The sequence below is a fragment of the Spermophilus citellus genome (genome assembly GCF_964194105.1).
Source record: "Spermophilus citellus genome assembly, chromosome: 16".
Classification (NCBI taxonomy): domain Eukaryota; kingdom Metazoa; phylum Chordata; class Mammalia; order Rodentia; family Sciuridae; genus Spermophilus; species Spermophilus citellus.
The window spans coordinates 13522583-13548933 of NC_138196.1; the positions used below are offsets into that span (position 1 = coordinate 13522583).

At 34.7% G+C, this 26351-nt stretch overlaps 1 protein-coding gene across 1 annotated transcript; it reads right to left on the bottom strand.

The window, feature by feature from the left end:
• Positions 1-3264: 3264 nt before the first annotated feature.
• LOC308635272 (A-kinase anchor protein 9-like) lies at positions 3265-26351 on the bottom strand (the record flags this gene model as incomplete). The annotated part of the gene is made up of 16 exons (XM_081269633.1): positions 3265-3582; positions 4698-4837; positions 5353-5482; positions 6549-6634; positions 8747-8976; positions 11191-11341; positions 12034-12253; positions 16115-16259; positions 19702-19890; positions 20112-20303; positions 21135-21253; positions 21386-21449; positions 21859-22344; positions 22821-22961; positions 24711-25781; positions 26178-26351. The coding sequence occupies 16 exons, from the start codon at positions 26349-26351 to the stop codon at positions 3545-3547; spliced, it is 3576 nt and encodes a 1191-aa protein (XP_081125759.1). The 3' UTR covers positions 3265-3544.

Sequence of the window (26351 nt, forward strand, 5' to 3'; positions counted from 1 at the left end):
TTTTCATCATTGTTTTTAATTTCCTGTTCTTGGAATATTTTGCTGAGGATGTTCTGTAGTGCAGGTTTTCTAGTTGTAAATTCTTTTAACTTTTGTGTATCACGGAAGGTTTTTATTTTATCATCAAATCTAAAGCTTAGGTTTGCCTGGATATAAGATTCTTGGTTGGCATCCATTTTCTTTCAGAGCTTAGTGTATGTTGTACAATCTCCTGGCTTTGAGGTCTGGGTTGAAAAATCTGCTGATATGGGTTGGTCTCCCCCTATATGTGATCTGATTCCCCTCTCTTGCAGCTTTTAAGATTCTATCCTTATTCTGTATGCTAGGCATTTTTATTATAGTATGCCTTGGTGTAGAACTGTTGTAATTTTGTGCGTTTGGTGTCCTGTAACCTCTTGTATTTGGTTTTCCAATTTGTTTTTCATGATTGGGAAATTTTCTGATATTATCTCATTGTAGAGATTGTGCATTCCTTTGGCTTGAAACTCTGTCCCTTCCTTTATCCCAATGACTCTTAGATTTGATCTTTTGATGCTGTACCATAATTCTTAGATATTCTATTCATGGTTTCTTTCTTCACTGTGTGATCAATTTTATTTTCTAGATTGTATACTTTGTCTTCATTATCTGATGTTTCTTCCAAGTGATCTAGTCTGTTGGTTATGCTTTCTATTGAGTTTTTTGATTTATTGTATCCTTCATTTGAAGGATTTCTGTTTTTTCCCCCCCAGAGTGTCTCTCTCTCAGAGTAATATTTTGCTACTTGTATTTGCTCTTATCTCATTGTTGGAAGGATCAATTTTTGCTTGTATTTGCTCATTTAGGTCATTCTTTAATTCAAAGATTATTTTATTTATTTATTTATTTATTTGAGAGAGAGAGAGAGAGAGAGAGAGAGAGAGAGAGAGAGAGAGAGAGAATATCTTAATATTTATTTTTTAGTTTTCGGCAGACACAACATCTTTGTTTGTATGTGGTGCTGAGGATCAAACCTGGGCCACACGCATGCCAGGCGAGCGCGCTACTGCTTGAGCCACATCCCCAACCCAAGATTATTTTAATTATGAATCTCTGAACTGCTTCTCTGACATTTCATCAACTTCACTGATATTATGGGTTCTGATATTATAGCATCCTGGTTTGTTTGGGGGCACTTTCTTCCCTTGTTTTTTTATGTTGTCTATATGTGTCTGCCTTTCTTGCAGTGTGGATCTGAGATGTTACAGTTTCTTTTCTATATTTTTGTCATACCTGTGCAGAATGTCTTCACCTCACCTTGATGTTGAGCTTCCAGACCCTTCTGGTGTCCTCAATAAATGCTACTACATCCTGGATCTGGGTCCTGCTTAAGTTGGAATGGGTGGGTCTGGGCCACTGGGCTTGACCTCCTGTGGTAGTCTGCTGGTTGGAAGGGGAAGTCCTGCACCAAAGGCTAGACTCTGGTGGTGTCTGCCCTGCTTGTGGAGGAGTAAATCAGGACCACTGAGAGCAGGGATTCTGGGTAGGTTGGTGTGGGTGGATCTGGGCAGCTGGGATTATAGGTGGCTTATAGTACACTTTAATGTTTTAATATGTACTATATCACAACTTGAAAAGTTTAGTAATTATTTGTGTATAATTGGTTTTCTTTGGAATCATATGTATATATATATATATATATATATATATATATATATATATATATATATATAGTCTTTAAAAGCATTCTGAAAATCAGGATTGATAGCTTTGGCAGATGGCTAAAGAGAGCCATGTCAGTGCTCCTGTCAGTGGTCAGGAGCTGGGATTAACTATGTAATAAGCATGAGTTGGTGGGTCAGGGTAGAGCTCAGTGGTAGAGCACTTTGCCTAGCATGTGTGAGGCACTGGGTTTGATTCTTAGCACCTCATATAAATATGTAAAATAAAGGTCCATTGACAACTTAAAAAAGAAAAAAGTTAAGAACCCTAGGCAAAGCTGCTCTGTTAGTGAAGTTTGATTTCAGTTTTGCTTTATGGTGTTATGGCTTGAAACTAGGGCCTTGTGTATGCTAGGGGAGCACTGCAGATTTAGTTTTTAAACTACAGACTATTGAGAACTGCTGTTGCTAAGTACTTGTCCATCTGCTCTTTTTTTAATTTTTTAAAATTTATTCTGATTTGTTATACATGATGGCAGAATGCAATTCATTTTATATTACGCATGTAGAACACATTTTTTCAAGACACTGGTTATACACAAAGTATTTTCACACCATTCATGTCTTATACATGTACTTAGGGTAATGATGTCTAACTCATTCCACCATCATTCCTATCCCTCTTGCTCCCTCCTCTCTTTTCCCCTCCCTCCCCTTATGTCCATCTGCTTTTGTCATGTGTCTACAACAAAATAGTCCTGAATGGCAATCATTTTAGCTTCTGGTTCTTACCCACAACTCTCCTCCACTTCCACTAGCTGTTTTAGGATACTTTTGCTATGTTTAGAAATCCTCATACTGAAGCCCAGCTGCTAATATTGATACTTCCAAAATGTACAACTCGTTACTATGCTTATTTGTGTTGATCTAAATCATAGGACATCAAAATTCTCCAGACATCAGCAACAAATTCAATTCCTGTTTTAGTGAGTTGCCATGTTATTGGAACACTCTAGATAAAGAAACATCATCTGTGACAGCTTCCCACTCTGAATTGTGTTGGACAGCAGGAATTCGGTTTCATTCTGCTGAAATCTAATTAATAAATTTAGATTATTTGAGCTAAATGATTTTTGTGTCATAGTGGGCCATAGATTGTAAAGACATACCGTTAGATACATGTAAAACCAAATGTAATTGAATAAATATGGCTTTTAAGAAATATTATCCTTAGATATAAGTTGATGGAAAGGCAGAGGGAAAACCTTCATAGAAAACCCTAATATACAATTATATGAGGACAACTTTCTGTTTGAATCCTAAGGTCTTGCGTATTTAAGATAAGTAATTTATGAGGATATGCACCAGGAACTATATGGCTCAGTTAAAAATGAAGAAGTTTCAAATACAGTGTGGTGAAAATGGTGAAGTCATTTTTATTTTCAGTGCTTTGACAAAATACCCCATAAAATTCAAAACTTCTACCATTATACAAAAATAGGTGTCTACAAGTGATATCTTCTGTCTTCATCACCAGTAGCAAATATATTAGGCAGAAACATGTAATTTCAGTAGCCTTAAATGAAAAGTGCAGGACACCACAAGCTACACATTCAGCAGTATCATATCGGCAAAAGTTTAATCTTTTCACCCATTTGATAAACACACAAGGTTTATAATTTAATCATTTAAATTAACATTCTGCAAATATACATGTAATTTAGTGATTATTGTGCATGAATACATACACAATGCTTGTATGTACAAATTCCAGTTTGTTTTCATGTGCAAGAGATCTGATACAATCATAAGCTGTGTTTGTTTTGGTCCCATTAAATATTCACAATATAAAAGCACAAAAGAATCTTCGATTTACAAAAGAGAATTTGTTTAAAATCACTTCAACTTTTGATGTTTTTAAAGTATTATCTTCTCATACCACTATGAAATGTAGTAGTTGAACCTGTAAGAGAAAAACAAGACATTTTGCATGATTTTAAATTAGATTGTTCTATATAAATTAGCTGATATAGATAACAAAAAAATTACTCTTAACTCTCCATCAGAAAAAATGCCCTTTGTTCCTTAAATGTCTTATTTATAGTTCAACTGATTTTTAAAGAGATTTTGACTATACTTATAAGTCATCAAGAGTGGTTCTAAAGCAAGGAATCAAGACTCATGCTAATATAAAGTGTTCTAAAGGTTGAAGTTCTATATATTTTTAGTATATCCTAAAAAATATTTTGGTCTTCAGATTCTGGGTCTTGTGAAATTTGGACGCTTAAAACAAAACAAACCTTTAACCAACAAACAGACTTCAACTATAATAATGAGAGTTTCCTAGTACTACAAGTTACTTGTGTTAAACACATGAATTTTTTGAATGAATGAATGAAGAGATAACTACTAACTCAATCTGATATTAGTCCACAGTTTGTGGGACTAGTAGGAAAAGAGAATCATTAATAAAAGTTAAAAAAAAAACCTGTAAAAGTAGACTGAATACAATTCAAACTAAAATGATTCAAAATCTCTGGATCAGAAGTGAACTAAAGGAAGACAGGGTAAAGATGTTTTCTCATAATGAATAGAAAATCCACTTCTGTTATCAAGTATGACACTTCAGGTATGTTTTTGAGGAAACAAAAGTAAAAGATCATTGTTAGGATTTTTTTTTGATCACTCTTAAAAGCACCAGGCAGTAGTAGGGATAATGGTTGTACTAAGTGATCAATCCTCTTCCTCACCAGTATCTGTATGCCTCACCACTTTCTACCATGCATTACCTCAGAGCACCTTCCCACATTAGTCTTCAATCATGTATTTTCTATGAGCAATCTACTGAATGAAGAGGTAGTAGGGGAATTATTTTGGGGTGGGCAGGATTTGAGGTGATAAATCATGTCTTGAATACTCTAAAGTTAGTTGCGCTGCTGGTTACACAGTTTAAGCTTTACCTAACTTGGTAAGTGAAGTAGATTTTATTCTAAACAATGAGGGTTAAGGAGTTTCAAAATGAGGAGAGCTGTGGGTCTAGCACTATGGCACTACCAATAAGTGGTTAAACTTAAGCACCTGTCTGTACAGTTCCAAGTCTTCTTTGTAGTGCCTCTAGCCGAGTGATATAATCTGCCAGGGCTCTATCAGGATCATAATTCTGAAGGTGAGAGCACGCTGTGGAACCAGGATTTAAATCAGCTAGGGTGCCTGGAGACCTAAGGATTAAAAGCAATGTACATATACCAAATTACCCAGAAACAATGCAATCACATTACACACCTGCCTCCTCCCCCACCCCCGAAAGGCAGGCCACGTACATATTATATGATCTATATCCCCAATGCTTCTAAGTTTGGGATGGGAAAGAAATTGGTCTTCAATAAATTCAAAGAAGCTAGGGCTTCATGAAAATGCCAAGTATAAACCCTGTCAGTTTGTCAGTAAATGTTGGATATGTAAAAATGCATCTGTCATGCAGACTAACATTTTCTCTAACGGCCAGGGACTTATCAATTTTAATCAACACTTTTTCCAATGTCTAACTATGGCATATAGTAAGCAACATTTGATCAGCTCTGTTTCCGTTAACCTTAGAAACCATTTACAAATTTAAAACCTAGCTTTGATTCTGGGCTATAGGTTAAACAAATTACAACTAAAGATGTCCATCTGCCAAAGTCCTATCAGTGTCCATCTTTCTCTGTTAAATATTAATACATTTAATTCTTACCTATTTTGAAACGGTAAAAGGCACCTAGGAGAATCCAGATCTGATCTTGAGTGGTATGTTGTATGTCTTGGTTCTCCATCTAGCTCTAGTTCATCAGAAGAATGATAAAATGGGTCAGTCTTTTCAGCACCTTAATGTAATGCAAGATGTTAAGAAACAAAGCAAAACACACCAAAAACTAAAAACCAAGCCCTTGAACATTTCTACAAAACAGTATTATACCATGTGTATATAGTGTATTATACCATGCTGTCTTACTTATAATAATAATTTTCAATTATTCTTGCTAAAGAAGAGAACAGTACAGATAAAACTTAAGCTTTCAATATTGTTATTGAAATTGAGTATTTCTGATATCTGAACTATGCTTCAAAGAAAAACTACTGAATTGGAGTATTTTATTTCTAAAAGACCTCAATCTTAGGGTTTCTGAATGTGTTATCATTTGGGGGAAAAGATAATGTGGATAAGAAAAATTAGACTAATGTAACCAGATCCTTTATGACTCCACTCTCCTTTTATAGGAAAAAAAATGCAATCAAGATTTGCTAATTTTTGGTATGACACAGATAAAAATTTCTCAGTGCAAGCATTTATATTTCAAAATACTTTCATGGAAATTTCCCTTTTCTCTGTACTCTGTGCTCTCCCGCTTTTGACCTCATCCTTATATCCCAAATGTTCAAGCCCTAATGTTCTTTCTACTTCATTCTAGGTGTAGAGAGAAGGAATTTTAACTGTTCTTATTTTTATACAATGTAGTAGTAAACTCAAATGATTCGAGTGTTATTAGATCATGAAAACTTCAAACCATAACCGTTTTACATGACTAATAGCTATTCTCTCTTGAACCCAGAGCCTTAAGTGTCCCTACAGGGCAGCACTACTGGGTAATCTGGGACAAATACCATGTGTTTTCCAGTGCTCAATTTTTCATCTGTAAAGTGAGAATAATAGTAATTGTGATTACATCAAATTGGCAGAATATATGAAAAAAGCAGGGCTTAGTGTAGACCAGCGCCCACAAAAATTAGCAATTCTTATTCTCTTTAAAACAATGAAGTCCCTAGCCTTGTTAGTAATAAGGTCCTTTATCTTTGGAAAACACTGGCTCCAGAATTTGCTATTTGGAAGATATTACATTTTCAATAATTTTAGAGGGCTGTAAATGTAGAAAAATGCTATTTTGACTTTACCTGGATTCAGTTCAAAGCCATCCCTGTTAACATTGGTGGAACCAGAACCTGTGACTTGCTGCCACCGTTGAACCAAAATTTTCATTCTAAAAAAAAGATTCCAAGATAAGACATCACAGCATATCTATAAAGATCATAAAATATACCATCTACAAAAATCATTTAAATATGAACACAGATCAGATTTCAACATAATCACAATTTCCTAATCCAAAACTATGTACATGCGCTTGGGTTGATGGCAAAATTAACTGGAACAGAAGAACACAGTTGTAAGCTCCCCTCACCTCATTTTCAAGGGGAAGCAGAGGTCTTTGGTGTTGCCAGAATCAGGTTCTAGCTTTACGGATTAATGAGACAGGAAGAGATGGAGGGCAAAAAATACACAGAAAGAAAGTAGCTGCAGGAAACAGAACAGTGGATGAAAGGTAGATGAGAGGAAAAAAGAATAAAAGGACCCATTAGAGGGAGCTGGGAAAGCTGGAGGATGGGTGAGGCCATGTGACCAGGAACAAAAAACAATGCTGGCTTTAAATGAATGGGGGTATTAATGTCATCATATAGCTGCATTAGGTTTGCTGCATGGCCCATCTTGGCTTAGAGAGCTTTCTGGAGTGCCAGGGCTCTGTCAGGATCATAATTCTGAAGGTGAGAGCACACTGTGGGACCAGTCTGTTTAAAGACTCAAATTTAAGAGAGTCAAAATATAAGTCTCCCCAAATTCCTCTAATCAAAATGACTTGTCTAACTCCTGAGACTTCACATGAGTGTCTCCTAAGTTCTGTGTATATGGCCCTTCCCCAACAGAAAGTGAGCTGTCTTTGGATTTTAGGCAGGTATTACATCTTTTTCATCAATGTATCTGCCAGTGCTTACCCTTTGTTTGCCAGACACAAGGTGACGTTGGGAATGAGAAGTGGGAAAGGAGAAACTGGAGTGTGAGACTACAATAAGAAGAAGAGGCAGGCACAGTGGAAGACAAACAGGCCAGACTTGAGCTGTTTTTAGAGAGCCAGCATGGGTGCAATAGAGAGACCAGGCTAATTGTCCCTACTGGGTTTATAACCCCTCCTTGTCCCATTTTTTTCATTTGTGAACTGACATTTGGAACTAAGGAAACTCAAGTTTCCAGTTTAAAAACACAGAAACAAAAGCAAAACTCATATTTTTCAGAAGAAAAAAAAAGAGCAAAATCCTTTGAAGAAGCATCAAATGTGACCTGGCAAGAACTACTTTAAGAAACAAAATTCCTTTGGGACTCTGCTGAGTTTCAGAGAAATAAAAAGGAGGGTACACATGGAGAAGCCTAAGTGTCTGAGTGATCTTTTTAAAATTTATTTTATTTTTTTAGTTGTAGATGGACACAAACCTTTATTTTTATGTGGTGCTGGGGATCAAACCCAGTGCCTCACACATGCTAGCCAAGCGCCCTACCACTGAGCCTCAGCCCCAGCCCCTGATTATCTTATCTACTAGTTAAGAGGACAGTAGTGGTTCATGACTACAAGGTAGTTTCAACCACATATGGAATGAATGCCAAAGTTCCTAGCTTGTAACTACTAGGAAAAGAGTGACAAAAGCACTAGCAGAATCCCTGAAGGCCAACCTTGGACTTGAATGCAGAGGTAGAACAGGGCTTTCCAGAGTTGGGTAAAAAACAGATTATTTTAGTAGGAAAGGAAGACAGATGTATGCCGGCCTGAGGTGTGATTTTTCAAAAAAAAACTTTTCCTTTTTATGACCTCTCTTATGTCTATGTATGTATAAGCTAGTTCATGGGTCTATTCAAATTAAAAAATGACAATTGGACTGGATATGCCAGCTTGAGTCACCAGCTGCATGTACCTAAGCAGGCCCTTTCCAAAGGGTATATTTACACAGAACAGAATAAAGAATCCTTGCTAAAAGGATGAAAACCCAGAGAGAAATTTATATTTTAGGGATGGCAAAGAAATACTATACAAACTTTTTTTTTCCCTCCCTATGGTACTGGAGATTAAATCCAGAACTGCTCTACCACTGAGCCATATCCCCAACCTCTTTTGCTTTTTATTTTGACATAGTGTCTCAATAGGTTGCTGAGACTGGCCTCAAACTTGCAATGCTCCTGCCTTAGCCTTCTGAGTAGCTAGAATTACAGGACAAATATCCCTTTAGAGGGTCTCTGAATAAAATCATTTTTCTTTCAAAAACTTTACCGTGAAATTGCAATGGACACTCTGACAGCTGAACGAAATCTGGATAAGCCATTTGGGCGGCTGATGAACTCCAGATTGGTGAAGGCTGGCTGACCCCCCATCCGGGCAAGCAGCGTTATGGTGGCATCCTCACATTCTTGGAATTCGCCCAATAATTGCAGCAGGTATTTCTTCTGATAAATGAGAGCTTTTCGAAAACTTTCTGCCCTCAAGTATTTACCATAAGTTTTCTACATTTAAAGAAGGGAAGAACATAAAGTCATTATTAAGAAGTCATTCAGATGTTGAGAGGGGAAGATGGCGGCAGGAAGTGAGTAAGCCGCTCCGTGCTCCGCGCCGCCGCGTCTGAAAAGATGAGGTAAAGATCATTAAAGGAGATCTGTCAATAAAGACCCAGCACCGTGTCAAGAAAGGGGCCTAGGTGGAGTGAATCCGCCACGACTCCAGCCAAGGTGGAGTGAGTCCACCATGACTTCAGCGCGAGCAGTAAGGCTGCAGCCCGAGCTGCCCGGCTCCCTCAGCCCCTTCTCCTTCTCCTCTCCGCCTTTCCGCTTTGCTTCTCCCCAGCTGTCTCTCCTCCCACGCTCAGTCCCTAAATCTAGATCTCAATTTCTTTCCCCCACCCCGCCCGCACTCCTGCGTGTCCGGTATGTGGCCCGTGCGGCCCCGAGGCGCTGCCTCCCCTCCCCCAGCCTGCACCCCCTCCCCGGGTGTCCCGAAGGCCACAGCTGAGCCGCCACTGCGCCGCCACCGCCACCTCCCACGGAGCACCATAGAGCAGACTCTTCACCATGCGAGTGAGCTGCCGAGTTAAATGGAACAGCTGATAAGATGAGTGACAATTTAAAATCTAAGTGATCCAACATGGCGGCGGACGCAGAGAGATCAAGTATCTAACCCCTTCAGCTGCGCGAGCATAGGGAGAAGTAAACTGTCAAAATACTGTTCACTCAGGACCACTAGGCACTGTTGAGCTGAAGGGGATCCTGGGCAAACAGTCTGCCCCTCTCAGAACACACCGAGCCCAGATTGGGCTGCATTCTAGTTCTGGTTTGCCTGCTTCTAGTGACTCGGCACTAATGATTCCGCTGAAATAACTAGTCGGCCCACCTGAACTCACAGAGGTAAAAGCCAACTGAGCAGGATAGTCAGACCCAGGGTATCCCTCTGCTGACAACAGGTCCCTTGCACCAGCTACCAGGGGAGTTGCTACCTGAGGGCAAACAAATTCGCTGGGGGTCCTCAGCCCCAAGCCCTACAAACTTAGGGTCTGAGGGAGGCAAACAGAAAGGGTGTGCCCAGGCATCCATGGAAACAGGGCTCCCAGGAGCAGCAGACCCCGCGTGTAGCCAGTATTGTGGTGAGCTTCACAGGTGAGCGGGGCCTGGCTTGAGGAACCACAAGAGAAGGCCCTAGGCACTCAGGATTGGAGACCCGCACAGTCTGGGAAGAAGAGCTGAGGAACAGTGATTGGTTTCCACCCATCAAGAAGAGAAGCCTGGCCCAGTTCCCACCTACTGGAAGAGAAGTTAATTGAGCTCTATGACTGCATTTAATATTATTATTATTATTATTATTATTTAAATGATTATTATTGGTATTTTTTTTTAATTTTATTTTCACTTTTTGTTGTTGATGTTGTTGTTGCTCTTCAACTTTCTTATTAATGGTTTCAATTTTTAAAATTCTTTTTATTTTATTATTATTACTATTATTTTTTAAACTTTAATTTCCATTTGTTTATTATCATTATAATTTTTTTTGGTTTTAAATTTTTATTTTTTCATTTTTTCTTTCTTTCTTTTCACTTTTTTCTTTTGTCTTTTCATTTCTTTTCAATTTTCTTATTCCCCCTTTCTTGAATTCTACCTGCCTACACTCACTCTCTTTAGTGACTTCTTCCCTTCCCTTCTAATACCTCTCCTCCCAAGCATCAAATAAATTTATAAGAGTAAACAGTAACTCAGGGCTGGGGATGTGGCTCAAGCGGTGGCGCGCTCGCCTGGCATGCGTGCGGCCCGGGTTCGATCCTCAGCACCACATACCAACAAAGGTGTTGTGTCTGCCGAGAACTAAAAAATAAATATTAAAAAATTCTCTCTCTCTCTCTCTCCTCTCCTCTCTCACTCTCTCTTTAAAAAAAAAATTAAAAAAAAAAACAGTAACTCAGCAGTCAAACAGAACAAGAAGTATCATGAGCATAAAAAAGCAAGGAAGAAAAGGAGTACAAACAATGAAGGACAGCCTAAATATTCAGGAGGACCTGGAGTCATCAGAACAACATCTTTGTTGGTATGTGGTGCTGAGGATCGAACCCGGGCTGCACGCATGCCAGGCGAGCGCGCTACTGCTTGAGCCACATCCCCAGCCCAAGGTTGACATTTTAGACAGAGAAAAATCTCAAGAGTTTAGAGTTTCCAAAAATAGAAGGGCAAAGAGAATACCTCAAGTTGTTCTTTATCTCTCTCTTCATTGCGTCCCAATTTGGCTTTTTCCTTCTCTAAGGCCCACTGGAGCTCTCTTGATTTTTTCTGTTCACTTGCTAGTGTATCATTAAGCAAACGTAGTTCATCGGTCTTGTCTTTTACTTCCAATCTAAATAAAATGAATAAATGAACTTTCATAAAACTATTCTATATATTGAGATAAACAGGCAACATTTTCACTAAAGGGCTGAGGCATATTATAAACTACCTAATAGAAAAAATATAAACTATTTAGAGATTAAGGATTAACTGTGGTTTATTTCAAATTACCTGTTCCTAGTAGTACAACTACCATTATTTACCAATGTAACAATTATCCAATCTGTTTCTAGAAAAGAATATTAACAAAACATTTCCCTTGTCTTTTACTGAACATGGGAATTGTCATGCATTTTTACAAACGAAATACCTTAGTATTTACACCAACAAATATATCCTTTTCATAAGCGTTATATCTTCAAATACTGTGTATTTTAGCTAACTAAATTCTGAAACATATTGAGATCATAAAGGTTAAGTTCATATTGGCTGCAGGTAAAATAAAGATCACAAGTATATCTTATACAAGTCTCAAATAGAACTGAGGGCCACAATACAGATTGGGCCAAAACAATCTTAAACTTATAATTTGGAAAAATTGGGGATTTTCACCCTCTACTGTAATTTTTTCCTATGAATAACAAAATCACATGCTACTTAAACAACATGTATTTTATTTTTATAATATCTGCGTAATATTTATGACAAATTTACTCCAATTCCTTCACTAATACACGTTTATAATAAGGAAGTGTGGTATACCTGAATGCTTCTAATTCCTTTAGATGCTTATGCTGTGCCTTGAGTGTTGTTTCAAGTTCCGATTCCGTTTGCACAAGTTCATTTTTTAGTTCAGCAACTACCATTTTTTCTGAACTCAGGTGTTCTTGAAGTTCACTTGCTTTGTCTTTCATATTGCTGAGCTCCACTTGCATCTCCAGAATTTGAGACTGCTTCTGCTGCACAGTATATTCCAAAAGTTCTAAAGAAAAAATGATCAATATTTATAATTTAACCTAGTAACTCCTATTTGGTTTATAAATATTTTATTGATAAGAACTGATTTGTAGCATAGGAGATAACTGCAAAGCAATCATGAAAGGATTACAGTCCCCAAAGTTTAATACAAATAAACTTTATGCATGTTTTCCTCATAGTGGTAGTGGCCAAGATTTCAGAAGTATTTATGAAAATAATAAAAGTTTAACAACAGGGGCTGGGGTTGTGGCTCAGTGGTAGAGTGCTTGCCTAGCATGCATGAGGCACTGGGTTTTATCCTCAGCACCACGTAAATGTAAAAACAAAGATATTGTGTCCACCTAAAACTAAAATATATAAAAAAAAACAATTTCTTTATTTATTAATTTTAGTTGTAGATGGACACAATACTTTTATTTATTTATTTTTATGTGGTACTGGGGATTGAACCCAGTGCCTCACACAGTTAGCCACAACCCCAGCCCTCCAAGAACTTTTGAAAATCGCACATAGTACTTGTAGGAGTCATTCATGTATCTATGACTATAATGGTTGCTTCTTTTGTTCAGCCTCTCTTTGCAGACAGTCCTTAGGAACTTTACTTTTATAATTGTTCCAGAAATGGAAGTCCAAACTCCAGTTGAGATCTTGTTTTTTTCAATAAAAATGAACCAAAACCTCCATAATACACATTTGTTACAATGAAAACAAACTCAAGAATTTAAATCTCGGCCAGGTGTGTGGTGCAAGCCTGTAATCCTAGTGGCGCAGGAGGATCATGAGTTCAAAGCCAGCCTCAGGAATGGTGAGGTGCTAAGCAACTCAGTGAGACTCTGTCTTTACATAAAATATAAAAGAGGGCTCAGTGGTTGAGTTCAATCCCCGAACTAAAATCTTATACATGTTAAATAAGAACAGGTTACAAAATATGCATCAGGATCCTGTTTTTATGACAAAAAATATACTTATGTACATATGGACATTGAAAAGGTCTGTAGACATATTTACTTGGGTGTTAAATAGTCATTATTTTAGGATTTATGTGACTCAAGATGTGATTTTTACTCTCTTGTTTTTCTATCCCACCATAAATATGTAACACTACATATTTAATAAGAAAAGTTTTTACTTAAAATTCTAGCAAAGTTCATCAATAGACATTACAATTAGTAAGAATGATATTACAAGAAGGACATAACATTGACTTTAGATGATAATCATGTTAATTTAGCTTTTAAAACTATTTCTTAGGGGTAGAGGTTAATAATTTACACATATAAACATGAATCTACAGAGATAAGACTTCAATAGCATTCTATATAAACAATATTAATTACCTTTAAAACTTTTCAATTAAGCCTTTGTCTACAGGGATATGTTTAATTTAACTTATTATACCTGTTTTCTCTGAAGAATTTTAACATGATTCAGCTTTTCAATGACAAATTTTGAGCTTGTGTTGTGATTTTAAAGTCTGCGAAAGCACAGGTGTTTCTATCATCACTACATGAAACAGTTACTAAAGATGCATGTGTCCTCAATAGATACGATAATAATTTAATAACGATTTCCATTTATAGTTAAATTAAATAGACTTTTATCAGAAAGTGGGGAAAAGATCCAAGCAAGCGTATCACAAAAACAATAATCCAAGTAGTTGATAATCATATGAAAAAGCACTAAGCCACCTGAATAATTAAAATCAATTAAAACTACAATTATGTACTGCACACCAAACGGATTGGAAAGTTGGCAAAGTTGTATATAACATAACTCTCACATACTGCTAGTGCATGCACAAATTGACAAAACTACTTTTTAAAAAAATATTTTTTAGTTGTAGTTGGGCACAATATCTTTATTTTATTTATTTTTATGTGGTGCTGAGGATCAAACCCAGGGCCTCCAATGTGCTAGGTGAGCACTCTACCTGTGAGCCACAACCGCAGCCCCTAACAAAACTACTCTTTAAAATAGTTTGGTGTTCTCTAATAAATTTAAAGATATGAATCCTATGACCCAGCAATTTCACTCCTAGAAAGACATAAGCACAACTGCATTAGAAACACTTTGCAACAGTGTCCACAACAGCATTGACTCTAATAGCTAAAAAGCAGAAACAATCCAAATCTAATCAACCACAGAATGAAATATTATATAAGTTGTAGAATATCCAAACAAGAGAATTCTATATGGTAACGAAAATGAACTATAGATAAATGCAGTAAGTTGGGATAATTCAGGAAGGTGACAGAAGCAAGACATAAAATATACAGATAAAGTTCAAAAATAGAAAAACTAACATATATGATTTTGGAATATATAAATTAGTAATAAAACTAAAGAAAAATCAGGATAACCTCTAAGTTACTAAAGAGGGGGCGGCTTTAGGATGTGGGCAATGTTCTACTTCTTAACACGAGCAATGTCTCCTCCACAGACATTCATATAATAATGTTATACTGGGGCTGGAGTTGTGGCTCAGCAGTAGAGTGCTCGCCTAGCATGTGCGAGGCCCTGGGTTCAATCCTCAGCACCACATAAAAATAAATAAATTTAAAAAAAGGTATTAAGTCCAACTACAACTAAAAAATAAATATTAAAAAAAATTTAAAAAATAATGTCATACTGAAGAGTTGAATTGTTCACTTTTCTGTATGTTGTTATAGTTAAATTTTTAAAAAGAGGGATTAAAAAAGAAATGGCTACTTTCATTATGGATTTCCTTTTCCTTTAGGTAGTTATCCTCTAGTATGTAAAACACCTTTCTTAATGTACAGCTTTAAGAGAGTTCAACATCTCTAGCAATTAGAGAAATGCAAATCAAAACTACTCTAAGATTTCATCTTACTCCTGTCAGAATGGCAATCAATCATCAAGAATACAGGCAACAACAAATGTTGGCGAGGATGTGGTGGAAAAGGCATACACTCATACATTGCTGGAGGGACTGCAAATTGGTGCAACCACTATAGAAAGCAGTATGGAGATTCCTCAGAAAACTGGGAATGGAACCACCCTTTGACCCAGCTACCCCATTCCTTGGTTTATATACCCAAAGGACTTAAAATCAGCACACTATAGTGGTGCAGCTGTATCAATGTTTATAGCAGCTCAATTCACAATAGCTTATCTATGGAACCAACCTAGGTGTCAATCAACAGATGAATGGATAAAGAAAATGTGGTATATATACTCAATGGAATATTACTCAGAGCTTTAAAGAAGAGTGAAATTATGGCATTTGCCAGAAAATGGTTGGAGTAGGAGAATATCATGGTAAGCAAAATAAGCCAATCCCATAAAACTAAAGGCCAAATGTTTTCTCTAATTTGTGAATGCTAATTCACAATAAGGTGGGGATTAGTAGGAAAGAATAGGGTTACCTTAGATTAGGTAGAGGGAAGTGATGGGAGAAGAGGGGAGGAAATTTGGGGATAGGAAAGATAGTAGAATGAAACAGATATCATTACTGTATGTATATATGTGACTACATGACCAATATGATTCTTCAACATGTATACTCAGAAAAATGAGAAATTATATCCCATCTATGCATGATATATCAAAGTGCATAAATGAATTCTACTGTCATGTATAACTAATTAAAACAAACAAACAAAAAGAGACCATGAAATTAATTTGTTTAACTTGGTCAAGGTAAGGCTACTGTATTTAAAATTAGATACAGTTGTTTAAAACCAATTTGACAATCCTCTAGCCACTACAGTAATCAATATAATTAATGTTATGAAAATGAGAAATCAATACCACTAAAAGGAAATGTTTTAACTGAGTAATAATAATGTAAAGTGAAATATTTTCACCCATTTGTGTAATTATATGAGTCTGTTTTGTAACATACCTAGGTTTGGTTTATCATTTTCTTGTTCTCTTTTCAAGGTCATTTTCTTGTCATTAATTTGAGCACATAGTACTTCAATTTCAGATAATAAGCTTCTTCTGTCTATTTTTTGGAGATATTCCATAGCTGCTTGATATTCAATACCCTTTTTGTAACAAAGGAAAAGAAAAAATCAAGTGAAGAGAGTTGTAAAGATAATAAAATTAACAACCAGAAGTCTGAAGAATAAATGAACCACACATGCTAAAGTTTTTTTCTTTTAAAAATTTCATTATTTTTCTTGTCTAAAATGTGGGAAGATTTCTTGCAGATAGATGCTTCTTTACCTCTAAATACTGTAGTGTATTTCCTAAAAATAAGAGCATTCTTTTACATAACTGCAGTACAATGATCAAAAGAGTAATTAACTTATCATAATATTATCTGGTATAGAGAGTTTATTCAAATTTTGCCAAAAGTTCTTTAAGAAAAAAAAGTGATTCATTCCTTTGTCTTTTGTGATCTTAAAGTTTTTAAAGAGTACAGACAGGTTATTTTGTTACATGTCCATTAATTTAAAAAACTTTTTTGGACTAATGTAAGTCAAACTACTTGAGGGGTTCAGCCAGCTTTCCCCAATAATAGCTTATAAAATCATAGCACATTATCAAAACTAAGAAACTGACATGGATAAAATTCTATTTAAACTATAGGTTTTAATAAAATTTCATTTGTTTACATGTACTCATTTTTTCTCTTGGCATACAGTACTATGAAATTTCATCACTTGAACAGGTTCATATATATGTACCACAATAAGGGTACAAATTATTTCAATCACCACGGAGACTACTCTGTAGTCCTACCCTCTCTCCCTAATCCTAACCTCTGGCAACTACTGATATGTTCTCTATCACTATAATTTTGTCATTTTTAGAAGTTACATAACACACAGGAAGTTTAGGGTATTGATTGTTCCTTTTTTAATTGGTGAATAGTATTTCATTGTATGAATATATCACAGTTTCTCCATCCATTCACTTACTGGAAGACATCTGGGTTGTTTCAAGTATTTGATTATTACAAAGAAAATTACTGTGAACATTCATAAATAGGTTCATAAATAGACACAAGTTTTCATTTCTGTTGATTAAATATCTACAAGTGTGACTGCTAGGCTGTGTAACAGATGTACGTTTACCTTTACAAGACACTGCCAGATTTAGTTTCCAGAGTAGCAGTCCTACTTTACACTGCTTACCAGCAATGTATGTGACATGCAGTTTCTCTCCCTCTTTACCAGCACTTGGGGGAGTCACTATTTTTTATTGTGCCCAGTCTAATAGATGCATGGTGGCCTCAGTTGGTTGTGGTCTCATATTTCCCCAAGTGGATTCTGATTATGCATTTCATAGAAGTACAACAAATTAATTCCTTCGTATTAGGAAGTACTCGATGTCTTTCTTTCCTCATTACTGGTAATATTGATTCTGATCATTTGGGTGGGGTTTGCAAGGTTTCTCCAGTGTAAAGTTACTGTTTTTCCTTTTGTAGTTAAAAATGCTCCTTTAGGAATTTTACTTTTCTTATCAACTTTTTCACATTAGTTTTAGCATCCACTGTTGATTATTGCTGAATTGATCGTTACTATATTGTTGAATAAAGTATGATCTTATAATTCTTTTGTTCCTTCTACATTTAATAGCTGGCATTCAACTGTAATAATATATATCCATCTATATGAGCTCATGAATTCTTATTTTACTCTTAACTTTAAAATCTGTCACTTTCATTTTGTTTGATCTTTTAATTTTCTAACTTTGGCCAGTGAGGGAACCTTCAACAGGCTTCTGTGACCTTCTGTCATATTCCCTTATTTCTTTGAATAATTCTTTACATGCTGGCAAAATGAGGGATTCCAGGTTTACCTTATTGTCTTCCTACTCTATTCTTGGAATCACCAGATTCAAAAGGATTCCTAATTCTTTTTAATGGATAATATATTTTAAAAAAAACAAGTCCTGGGTACTAAGTATTGTGAGAAGATTTAAAAAAATTTTGTTTTAGTTGTAGATGGACACAAAACCTTTAACTTTTTTTTTAAAGAGAGAGTGAGAGAGGGGGGATAGAGAGAGAGAGAGAGAAAGAATTTTTAATATTTATTTTTTAATTCTTGGCGGACACAACATCTTTGTTTGTATGTGGTGCTGAGGATCGAACCCGGGCCACACACATGCCAGGCGAGCGCGCTACCGCTTGAGCCACATCCCCAGCCCAAAAACCTTCAATTAATTAATTTATTTATATGTGGTGCTAAGGATCTAATCCATCAATGTACACTGAGTTGCAACCCCAGCCCTGTGAGAAGATTTTTAACTACTGATTTGATTCTGTTGTAGGTCTTTTCAGGTATTTTATTTCTTCCTGCATGAATTTTGATAAGTGATTTTTTAAAAATTTCACCTCAATTTTTTTATTTTTATAAATAAAATAATTTATAATATTTTGTTATTTTATTTGTTGCATGTTTAATTATGATCTCATCTTCATTTATAACATTTAAAAATCATAATGAATTCTCGAGAAAAGATTTTCTTATTACCATTTTCAAGGAACCAATTTTTAATGTTTTATCCTCTATATTGTACTGGTTATACTTTATTATAGTTAATCCTCATTATTAATGGATCCTGTGTTTTCAGATTTGTCTACTTGATAAAAAGTTTTTGTAACCCTCAAATCAATACTTGTATTGCTTTGTCAGACATAGTTAGAGTAGTAAAAAATTTAAATTTCCTCATGCACATGTTCCTGGCTGAGTTAAACAAGGGCATACTCTACCTTTGTATTTTAGCTCTCATATTGTACACAAATGTCCTGTTTAGTAACTTGTTTTTCCATATTGTGCTTTTTATTTGTGATTTCATGGTTTTAAATGGCCCACAAGTGAAGGGCTTGGTGTTCCTAAGTGCAAGAAATCTGTGACGTGCTTTAAGGAGAAAATTGTGTTAGATAAGCTTCTGTATGATTGTCTTTGCCGTGTTAAACATTAATGAATAATATACAACACAGAAAGTATTTTTTTTTCTTTTTTTAATGGCACTGAGTACTGAGCCCAGGGCCAAGAGTATGCTAGGCAAGCATTCTACCACTGAGATACATCTCTTTTCCCCTCCCCATATAAGATTTCTTTAAACACAACCACACAGAAAATAAGATCATGTATTGACTGGTTGATGAAAATATTGTGATTGAGGCTTGCAGTAATCTATTCCTGTATTTCCCACAGGAGCAATGACTCCTTGTAGGTTTATAAAATATAACTACTGCAAATAATGAGAAGTGACTGTATCTTATTCCTTCTCTTTTCTTTAGGTTTTACTGCTCTTTTTAACTTTCCACGTTTGAGGACTATCTCATTAATTTTAAGTTTTTCTTACTTTCTAATATAAGACAAAAGGTAATGTTCTTCTCCTTAATACTCCTAGTGGCCCCTGTTAAAAATGCTAATCTTCATACTTAAATTAAGACTCTAAAACAAATCAGCAACTGATTTTCTTATTACTATTAAAAATAGTATTCTTTAAAATAAAATTTTGTTTTGATACCTGTTCTTGTATTCGCTGTTCTAAACACTTTAATAATCCAACTGCATCTTTAGTACCTAGAGCTGTCAGTTCAGTCTGAAATGCAGCTAGCAAAACATTGCGCTCCTTTAAGAAAACATGTTGGAGAGAAAGTAGAAATTCCCCTCGCCAGTCCAGGAGGCTCTCATGAGATTGAGAATTATCATAAACCTAGCAGAGTACAAATAACAAAAGTTAGGTTTCAAATAAGCATGTTTTTAAAACATTCCACTAACCAAAATAGGTATTTAAAAGAACGTATGTATTTTCAGACTCAAAAATACATACAATAATTTATGTGAAAATTCATATAAAAAAGAATTTAATTTACAAAGTTCATTATTGTCATTAAAAATAACAATGCTACATAGAATATAATATTCTTTGGGTACCTCAGATTCCCTTTGCACTTGTATTTTGGTAATTAAGTCCTTAAGAGATGAGATGATCTTAAGGTAAGCTCTTCTCTCTTCTAGCCAAAATTCTGAAACCTGTTGAGTAGAATGATCTTCTCCATCACCACATGGTGACTCAGTAAGAGAAAGCACCTGCATGCCCTCATTATGAACAGCTCTCAGTAATCCCTAGAAACCAAAATCCAAAAGCCAAAGTTATGACAACTCCTCCAAATACTGAAAAAATGAGAGCTACAAAGGAAAATAAATATTAAGCAATATAGCATTATTAAGCAAAATAGATTTAGAAAAGCAACTGCAGAAAAGAAACTCCAGGCACCTTTACTAAATGCCTTCTTCCTGTGGAGAGCTAAGTCAATTGCAATAGATGGTCTATGATTTCCATAGCTTTCATCTCTTAAGTTCCTTCAGTTTAGCTAATGTACTCTTCCCAGATTTAATGATTAGCCACTGATTTGACCAAAAGAAATACTGTGAGAAAAACTTCCATTCCTTGAGACTGCTTTTATAATTTTGGCAAACAAAAACACCAATAATAAAAATTAATTTTTTAAATCTTCATAACATAATTATTTAATATATTGTATTTTATTATCTGTGGAATATGGGAATAAAATGAAATAGATTCTCATGGATTTTTTTTTTCTTTTAAGTCATTTATTTTAGCCTGTTTTCATTTGAAGCATGAGGTGAGTGCTACTCTTTGCTTCTATTTGATGGGTAGACTGTACTAGACTTTGTTTGAGCAACCAGGGATGCTACTTCCAACATCCTTTTTCCTCAATATCTAGTTAACAGAGAATTGACAAAAAGATCTGGTCACTCACTAATCCTGGAAGAAAGGAGGGTGTGGAGGGCAGCATATTTTCTCCCTCTCTCTCTCCCTTCCTTCAATCTTTCTTGCTATACAAGTTTTTTCAGAGATCCAGTATATAACTTTAAATAAACTACAATGTTCAACATAGAAATTATACAGGCTAAGTTTATTAAAATATATACCTTTATTTTCTTTGGAAATGATTCTGTTAAATTTTCACCTTCTTCTCGTCCTTCTGATGCTGTGTCAAATCCCTGATTTTGTGTAAGATAAACTCCCTGACTCCAGTCTGATCCAGAATCTAAAATAAAGAAAACAATCATTTGTTGTTAAACAAACAAACAAACAAAAATAAAAAAACATACCCTCTCCAAACAAAAATAACACGTTTTAATCAAATACTATAAACATTCCAGAATTTTATATAACTTACCACTGGAATATATTTCTCTAGTTTGGTAAGCATTAGAATACGTTAATTCAGGTATCAAGGATCCCTAATTAGAAAAAAGAAACAACATACATAAATATTTTTGTTTTAATAAAAACAGAACCCAAGGAACTATTTTGCTGTTATAATGCTGTAAAAAGAAAAAAAAAAGGAAAGAAAAAGAAAAAAACTCAATCTAAGCATACTTGAAATGAAACTATCTATGATTTATAACAAGTCTATAATTTTTTTTCCTTATGGATTTTACCATAGTAAGAAGAGATAGTTATTATTTAAGGAACCATAACAAGTTGCAAATTTACATAAGAACTCTATTATCTAATACAATGAGGAAATTTAAATTCTAACAGTATAAAGAAGAGATATTTCCCAAATTTCTTTTAAAATTTTTGCTTAAAAACAGATTGTTGACAACAGTGAAAACTCCCCCCACATGACAACAACAAAATAAATACCTCTTTAGGTCTCAGACACTGTATCACTGCCTTCAATGTACCACACTCCTCTGTCAGTAACTCAACAGCAACATAATGTTCCCTCTTTAAAGTTTCAGTTTCTGAAATATGTCTGGATTCCATATCCAAAATTTCAGCGGCATGAAGTTCTTGTATGTGTTCAATTCTTTCAGTAACTTGCCTAATTATTTCAGAGACTTTTTCTGAGGAACAGCTAGTCTGTATATCAATTTGAATTCCTGCATTTTTAACAAGAATTTGTGGAGTCTGGTTGCTCATGTTGACCTTGAGTATTTGGTCCGTTTGGGATGCAGTGTTTTTACCTACTTCAATAGGAAGTGGCTCTAAGCAGATGTTTCTGTTTGTTGGTACTTCAGACTTATCCTCTTTTATTAAGAAGTGGGATAATTTCTTTTTTTCCTCATCAAGTTGATTCTTAACTTGGCTTAAATCTCTCTGAAGAGATGCCATATTTGTCTCTTTTACCTGAAACACAGATAAATTAAGTTGAAAATCTTGCACATCAAATGAAGAACTTACAGTGGAGAGGGAAAGAGTATAATTTCATTTATATGTTCACTTGCCTCAGAATAATAGGAAAAACACTTTGGAAACTGTAATACATATATACTTTCACATGTATGTATGGTCACAGGTTACTACAAAATTGAAATAATTTTATTAGCCTTTACTTTTGTTTCTCAAGGGATTTAAGTTCTCTTTAACAGCAGTTTTTCGCTTCCTTTACTAAAAGACTAGAGATTAAAAGCATTCTTCTAATATAAAGATTCCTAGCAAAACAAGCAAGGAGATGGTGAATAGATTTATAACAATGGAATTTTTCAAAAAGACTTGTAAATTTAGTTTAAGTTATGGCTCTGGACTTGTTTCTATAGGACATTTTGAAAGGGAATTAAGATGGGTAGAAATGAATGAATTAGGAGTTATGTTACTTGTCTTACCAAAAGCTCTTTTTGAAGTTTTTCTGTCCTTTCTTTGAAAGTGGCAAGTTCTTCTTTGGTAGCCACCAACTCGATTCTAAGAGCCTCAAGTTCTTCAAAAAATCCACTTTCTCCACTGGCATTTATTAACTCAGTAGTTGTCTGGATAACAGTAGAAAACATAAGAAATACACCATTTAAAAAAAAAGCTAAGTTCAAAGCATTTACACATTCTAATGAAGCTTTTCCAAGACTGACTGCCTAGGGGTTTTAGTGATAAATGCTTTTTCAACAAATAGTGAAACATTTTAAGAACTATCGTTTTGTATTCTTAAGGAAATAAGAAAGATTTTCTGGGAATGAAAGACAAATCATGCCATTAATATATATATATATATATATATATATATATATATATATATATATATATATATATAACATTTATAAATTATTGATAAAAGTATTCTTTGTGCCACTCAAAAGTTTCATATTTATATTACTTTCCTCAAAAGATATGAGCTCAAAGATAATTATTATAAGTTATACCTAAAAAGTTATATTAATATTTTAATAATTATTACCTACAGTAATATGCAATTCCAATGAGCTAGGAAGAAGAAGTATAGTGAATGAAATTATTATCCTTTGCCAATATAAATTAAGTAGACATAAAATCCCAATGTATCAATTAATCTTCTGGGGTAGGTAAGACTGAACTTCTGGTACTTGAAATTGTAAGTTTATTAAGTGAGGGAACTTGAAGGAAAAAAGTCTTTGTCATGTCTGTCATACACTAAGAAATAACTGCAATTTCTGATCTTGTAAGTAGACTTAGGTCAGTTACAAATTTTTCCTAAGAAGAATAAAATCTATTATGAGGCATAAAATTTGCCAAGCTAATAACTTGTTACTCATATTAATTCAATATGAATATATTTTGATATTTTTATAATTGTATCTCACCTACATAACTTTCACAGATTTTATGCCAAAATTGTTTTTGCAAAATTTTGGTATGACCATTTTATGAAGCTCTCCCCCAACCAAAAAAAAAAATTGTGCTGGTATTAATTAAAAATCATCTATTAATAAACTGTCTTCGGTGCAAGATTAGAATGTATAGAATACTCATGAATATACATTATTGTGGTGGTGATGATTATGGGGTGCACTATGGTACTTAAAAGAGATGATGACATAACATACTTAGTAGAGGTACATTAAGGGGGAAAATATCCACAGAAATTCTAGAGGACATTTGCTAAATTTAATGTTTCCATATTTATTTGAACTATTCTAATTAATGACAACCCTGATTGAATAAAGATGTTTGAAGATCACAAAATATAATTTGGGCCCATTATTCTAGTGATAATAAAATGACCCTATAGTGTTAAATTTAATCTGGTCTCTATACCTTGAGTTTCTGTGTAAGAAATGTTACTTGTCTGCAATGTAACTTGGTAGGAAATCAAATGAACAGAGTATAATCAACTACTAAGTCTCAGCCAATGATAGTAGGCAACTATGTTTCAGCCAATCATAGGCAATCAACCAATCAAATCACATCCAAACAAGGTCTAGCCATGACCAATCAAGCAATTTCTGAATTTTATGTGTGAGTTCTGCCTCTAAATACCACCTACTGTTGCACAGTGAAACTGTTTGAATCTCTTCTGGTTCTGAGTGTTGCACAATGCATGTAGCACTTTTTGCTCAAACAAATTCTTTAGTTTGTCTAAAGTTCTTTAAGAACAGTATGATTTTTTTAATAAAATCCCATTATGTATAAATTGGTAGGTGTCAGCAGAACTGTTTGACTTAGTAAATTACCAATCAGCTTAATAAGCAAAGGAAAAAAAAAGAGTTTCTTAGAGTATTTTATGTGAAAAACTCAAATATAAAACTAACCTTGAGAACAAAATCTCCGTGAGGGCTTCTTTTCCTTTCTTTTCCTTCAAGTTTTTTCTTACTGTCCTCCAATAACTTCTGCAATTCTATCTGCTTCTTTTCTTTTTCCAAAGCATTTTTCTCTGCAGTTTCTACTTGTTCTTTTTTTGAAATCAAAGTAGTATGCATTTCAATCACTTGTCTTTCTAAGTCTGATATTCTCAAGGTTAATGCAGACATATCTGACTCCATCTTGTTTTCTGTTATTTGATTTAAATTCTGCATATTTCCCTTTTCAAGTTCTGATGAAGCTACTCCTTTTTCTTGATAGAATTTCACATATTCCTGAACTGCCTCAAGTTGGACTTGACTTACAAGTGCAGCAGCTACTTTCTCCTCAAGTACTTTCTGTAGGTTTACGATCTTCTTCTGAAGCATTTCTGTTTCAGATTGGCCTTGTTCTTTTATGTCTTCTATTTGTTTATAACACTGGATAAGTTCTAAGTCCTTTGCGCTAACAGAGCTCTCAAGCTGTAGCAGTTTCGTTTCCAAATTTCTGGAAACTTTGGTGCTTTCTTCAAAAGATCTGAGATACATCTTGTTCTCAGGGGGTTTAAGAACATCTTCAATATGGATTACTTCCAGTTCGGGTTGGTCTTTGCTGATATCATCTATAGTCATGCTAACACTTTCATCTGGTATACTTTGGATTTTTTCCTTAGGGTCATGTTCTCTCTTCAAGTTGACTAATTCTTGTGTTAGCTGATCCATTTTAAAATTGGTTTCTTTAAGTACATTTTTTGTGAAGGCCATTTCTTCATTAGTGATTTCTACTTGCTGTTCCAAAGCCAGCTTTTCAGCTATAACCTTTTCTAACTGATGTTTCAAGCTGTCCTCTTGTTCTGAGGGGGAACTGGTATCCACCAACATATTCTGTTCAATATATGACAATTCCTCCTGAAGTTTTTCAATCACTTCATTGAGCTTGTCTGTTTCTTCTTCTCTATTTTTCTTCAAACATTCTTGATCACTCTTCAGACATTCTATTTGGGCTTCAAGATCCCTTATCAGTTCATTTTTTTCTTCAAAATCCTATTAGTTAATGAAAAAGGGAAACACAGAAAAGTATGTATTCATATTTTAAAATTTTGTTTTATTTTAGGGTAAAAACTTAAAGATGATCAGGCACAAAAGCTGTATGCTTGTCAGACACATTATGTTACAATAATAGACCAACAATATAGACCAACACCTCCCTTATCACATCAAACAAAGACCTTATTTAGAACATCATTCTGGAAGTTCTATTAAACATAAGTGGCTTATGCTTTTAGTATTTGATTCTCTATTAGGAAAATGTCAACATTAGTACATTTTATTGGAAAGGATAAAATACTGAATTAAGTCTATAACAGATGGCATCCAAAGCTAATTACTCTATTTAACTATATTAGATTTCAGATAATAACCAATTTTAAATGAGTATACCTTGTTATCTGTTGTAAGTCTAATTTGTTGATGAAAGTCTCTAATTTGCTCATTTAATCGATCAATTTCTACCTCTTTTTCCTGTATTATTTGAGCAAATTTCCTAAATAGCATATGTTGGTCATGAGTAGAGATAGCCTCAGGATCCTTCATGGCAAATCTCAATTTCTCCAT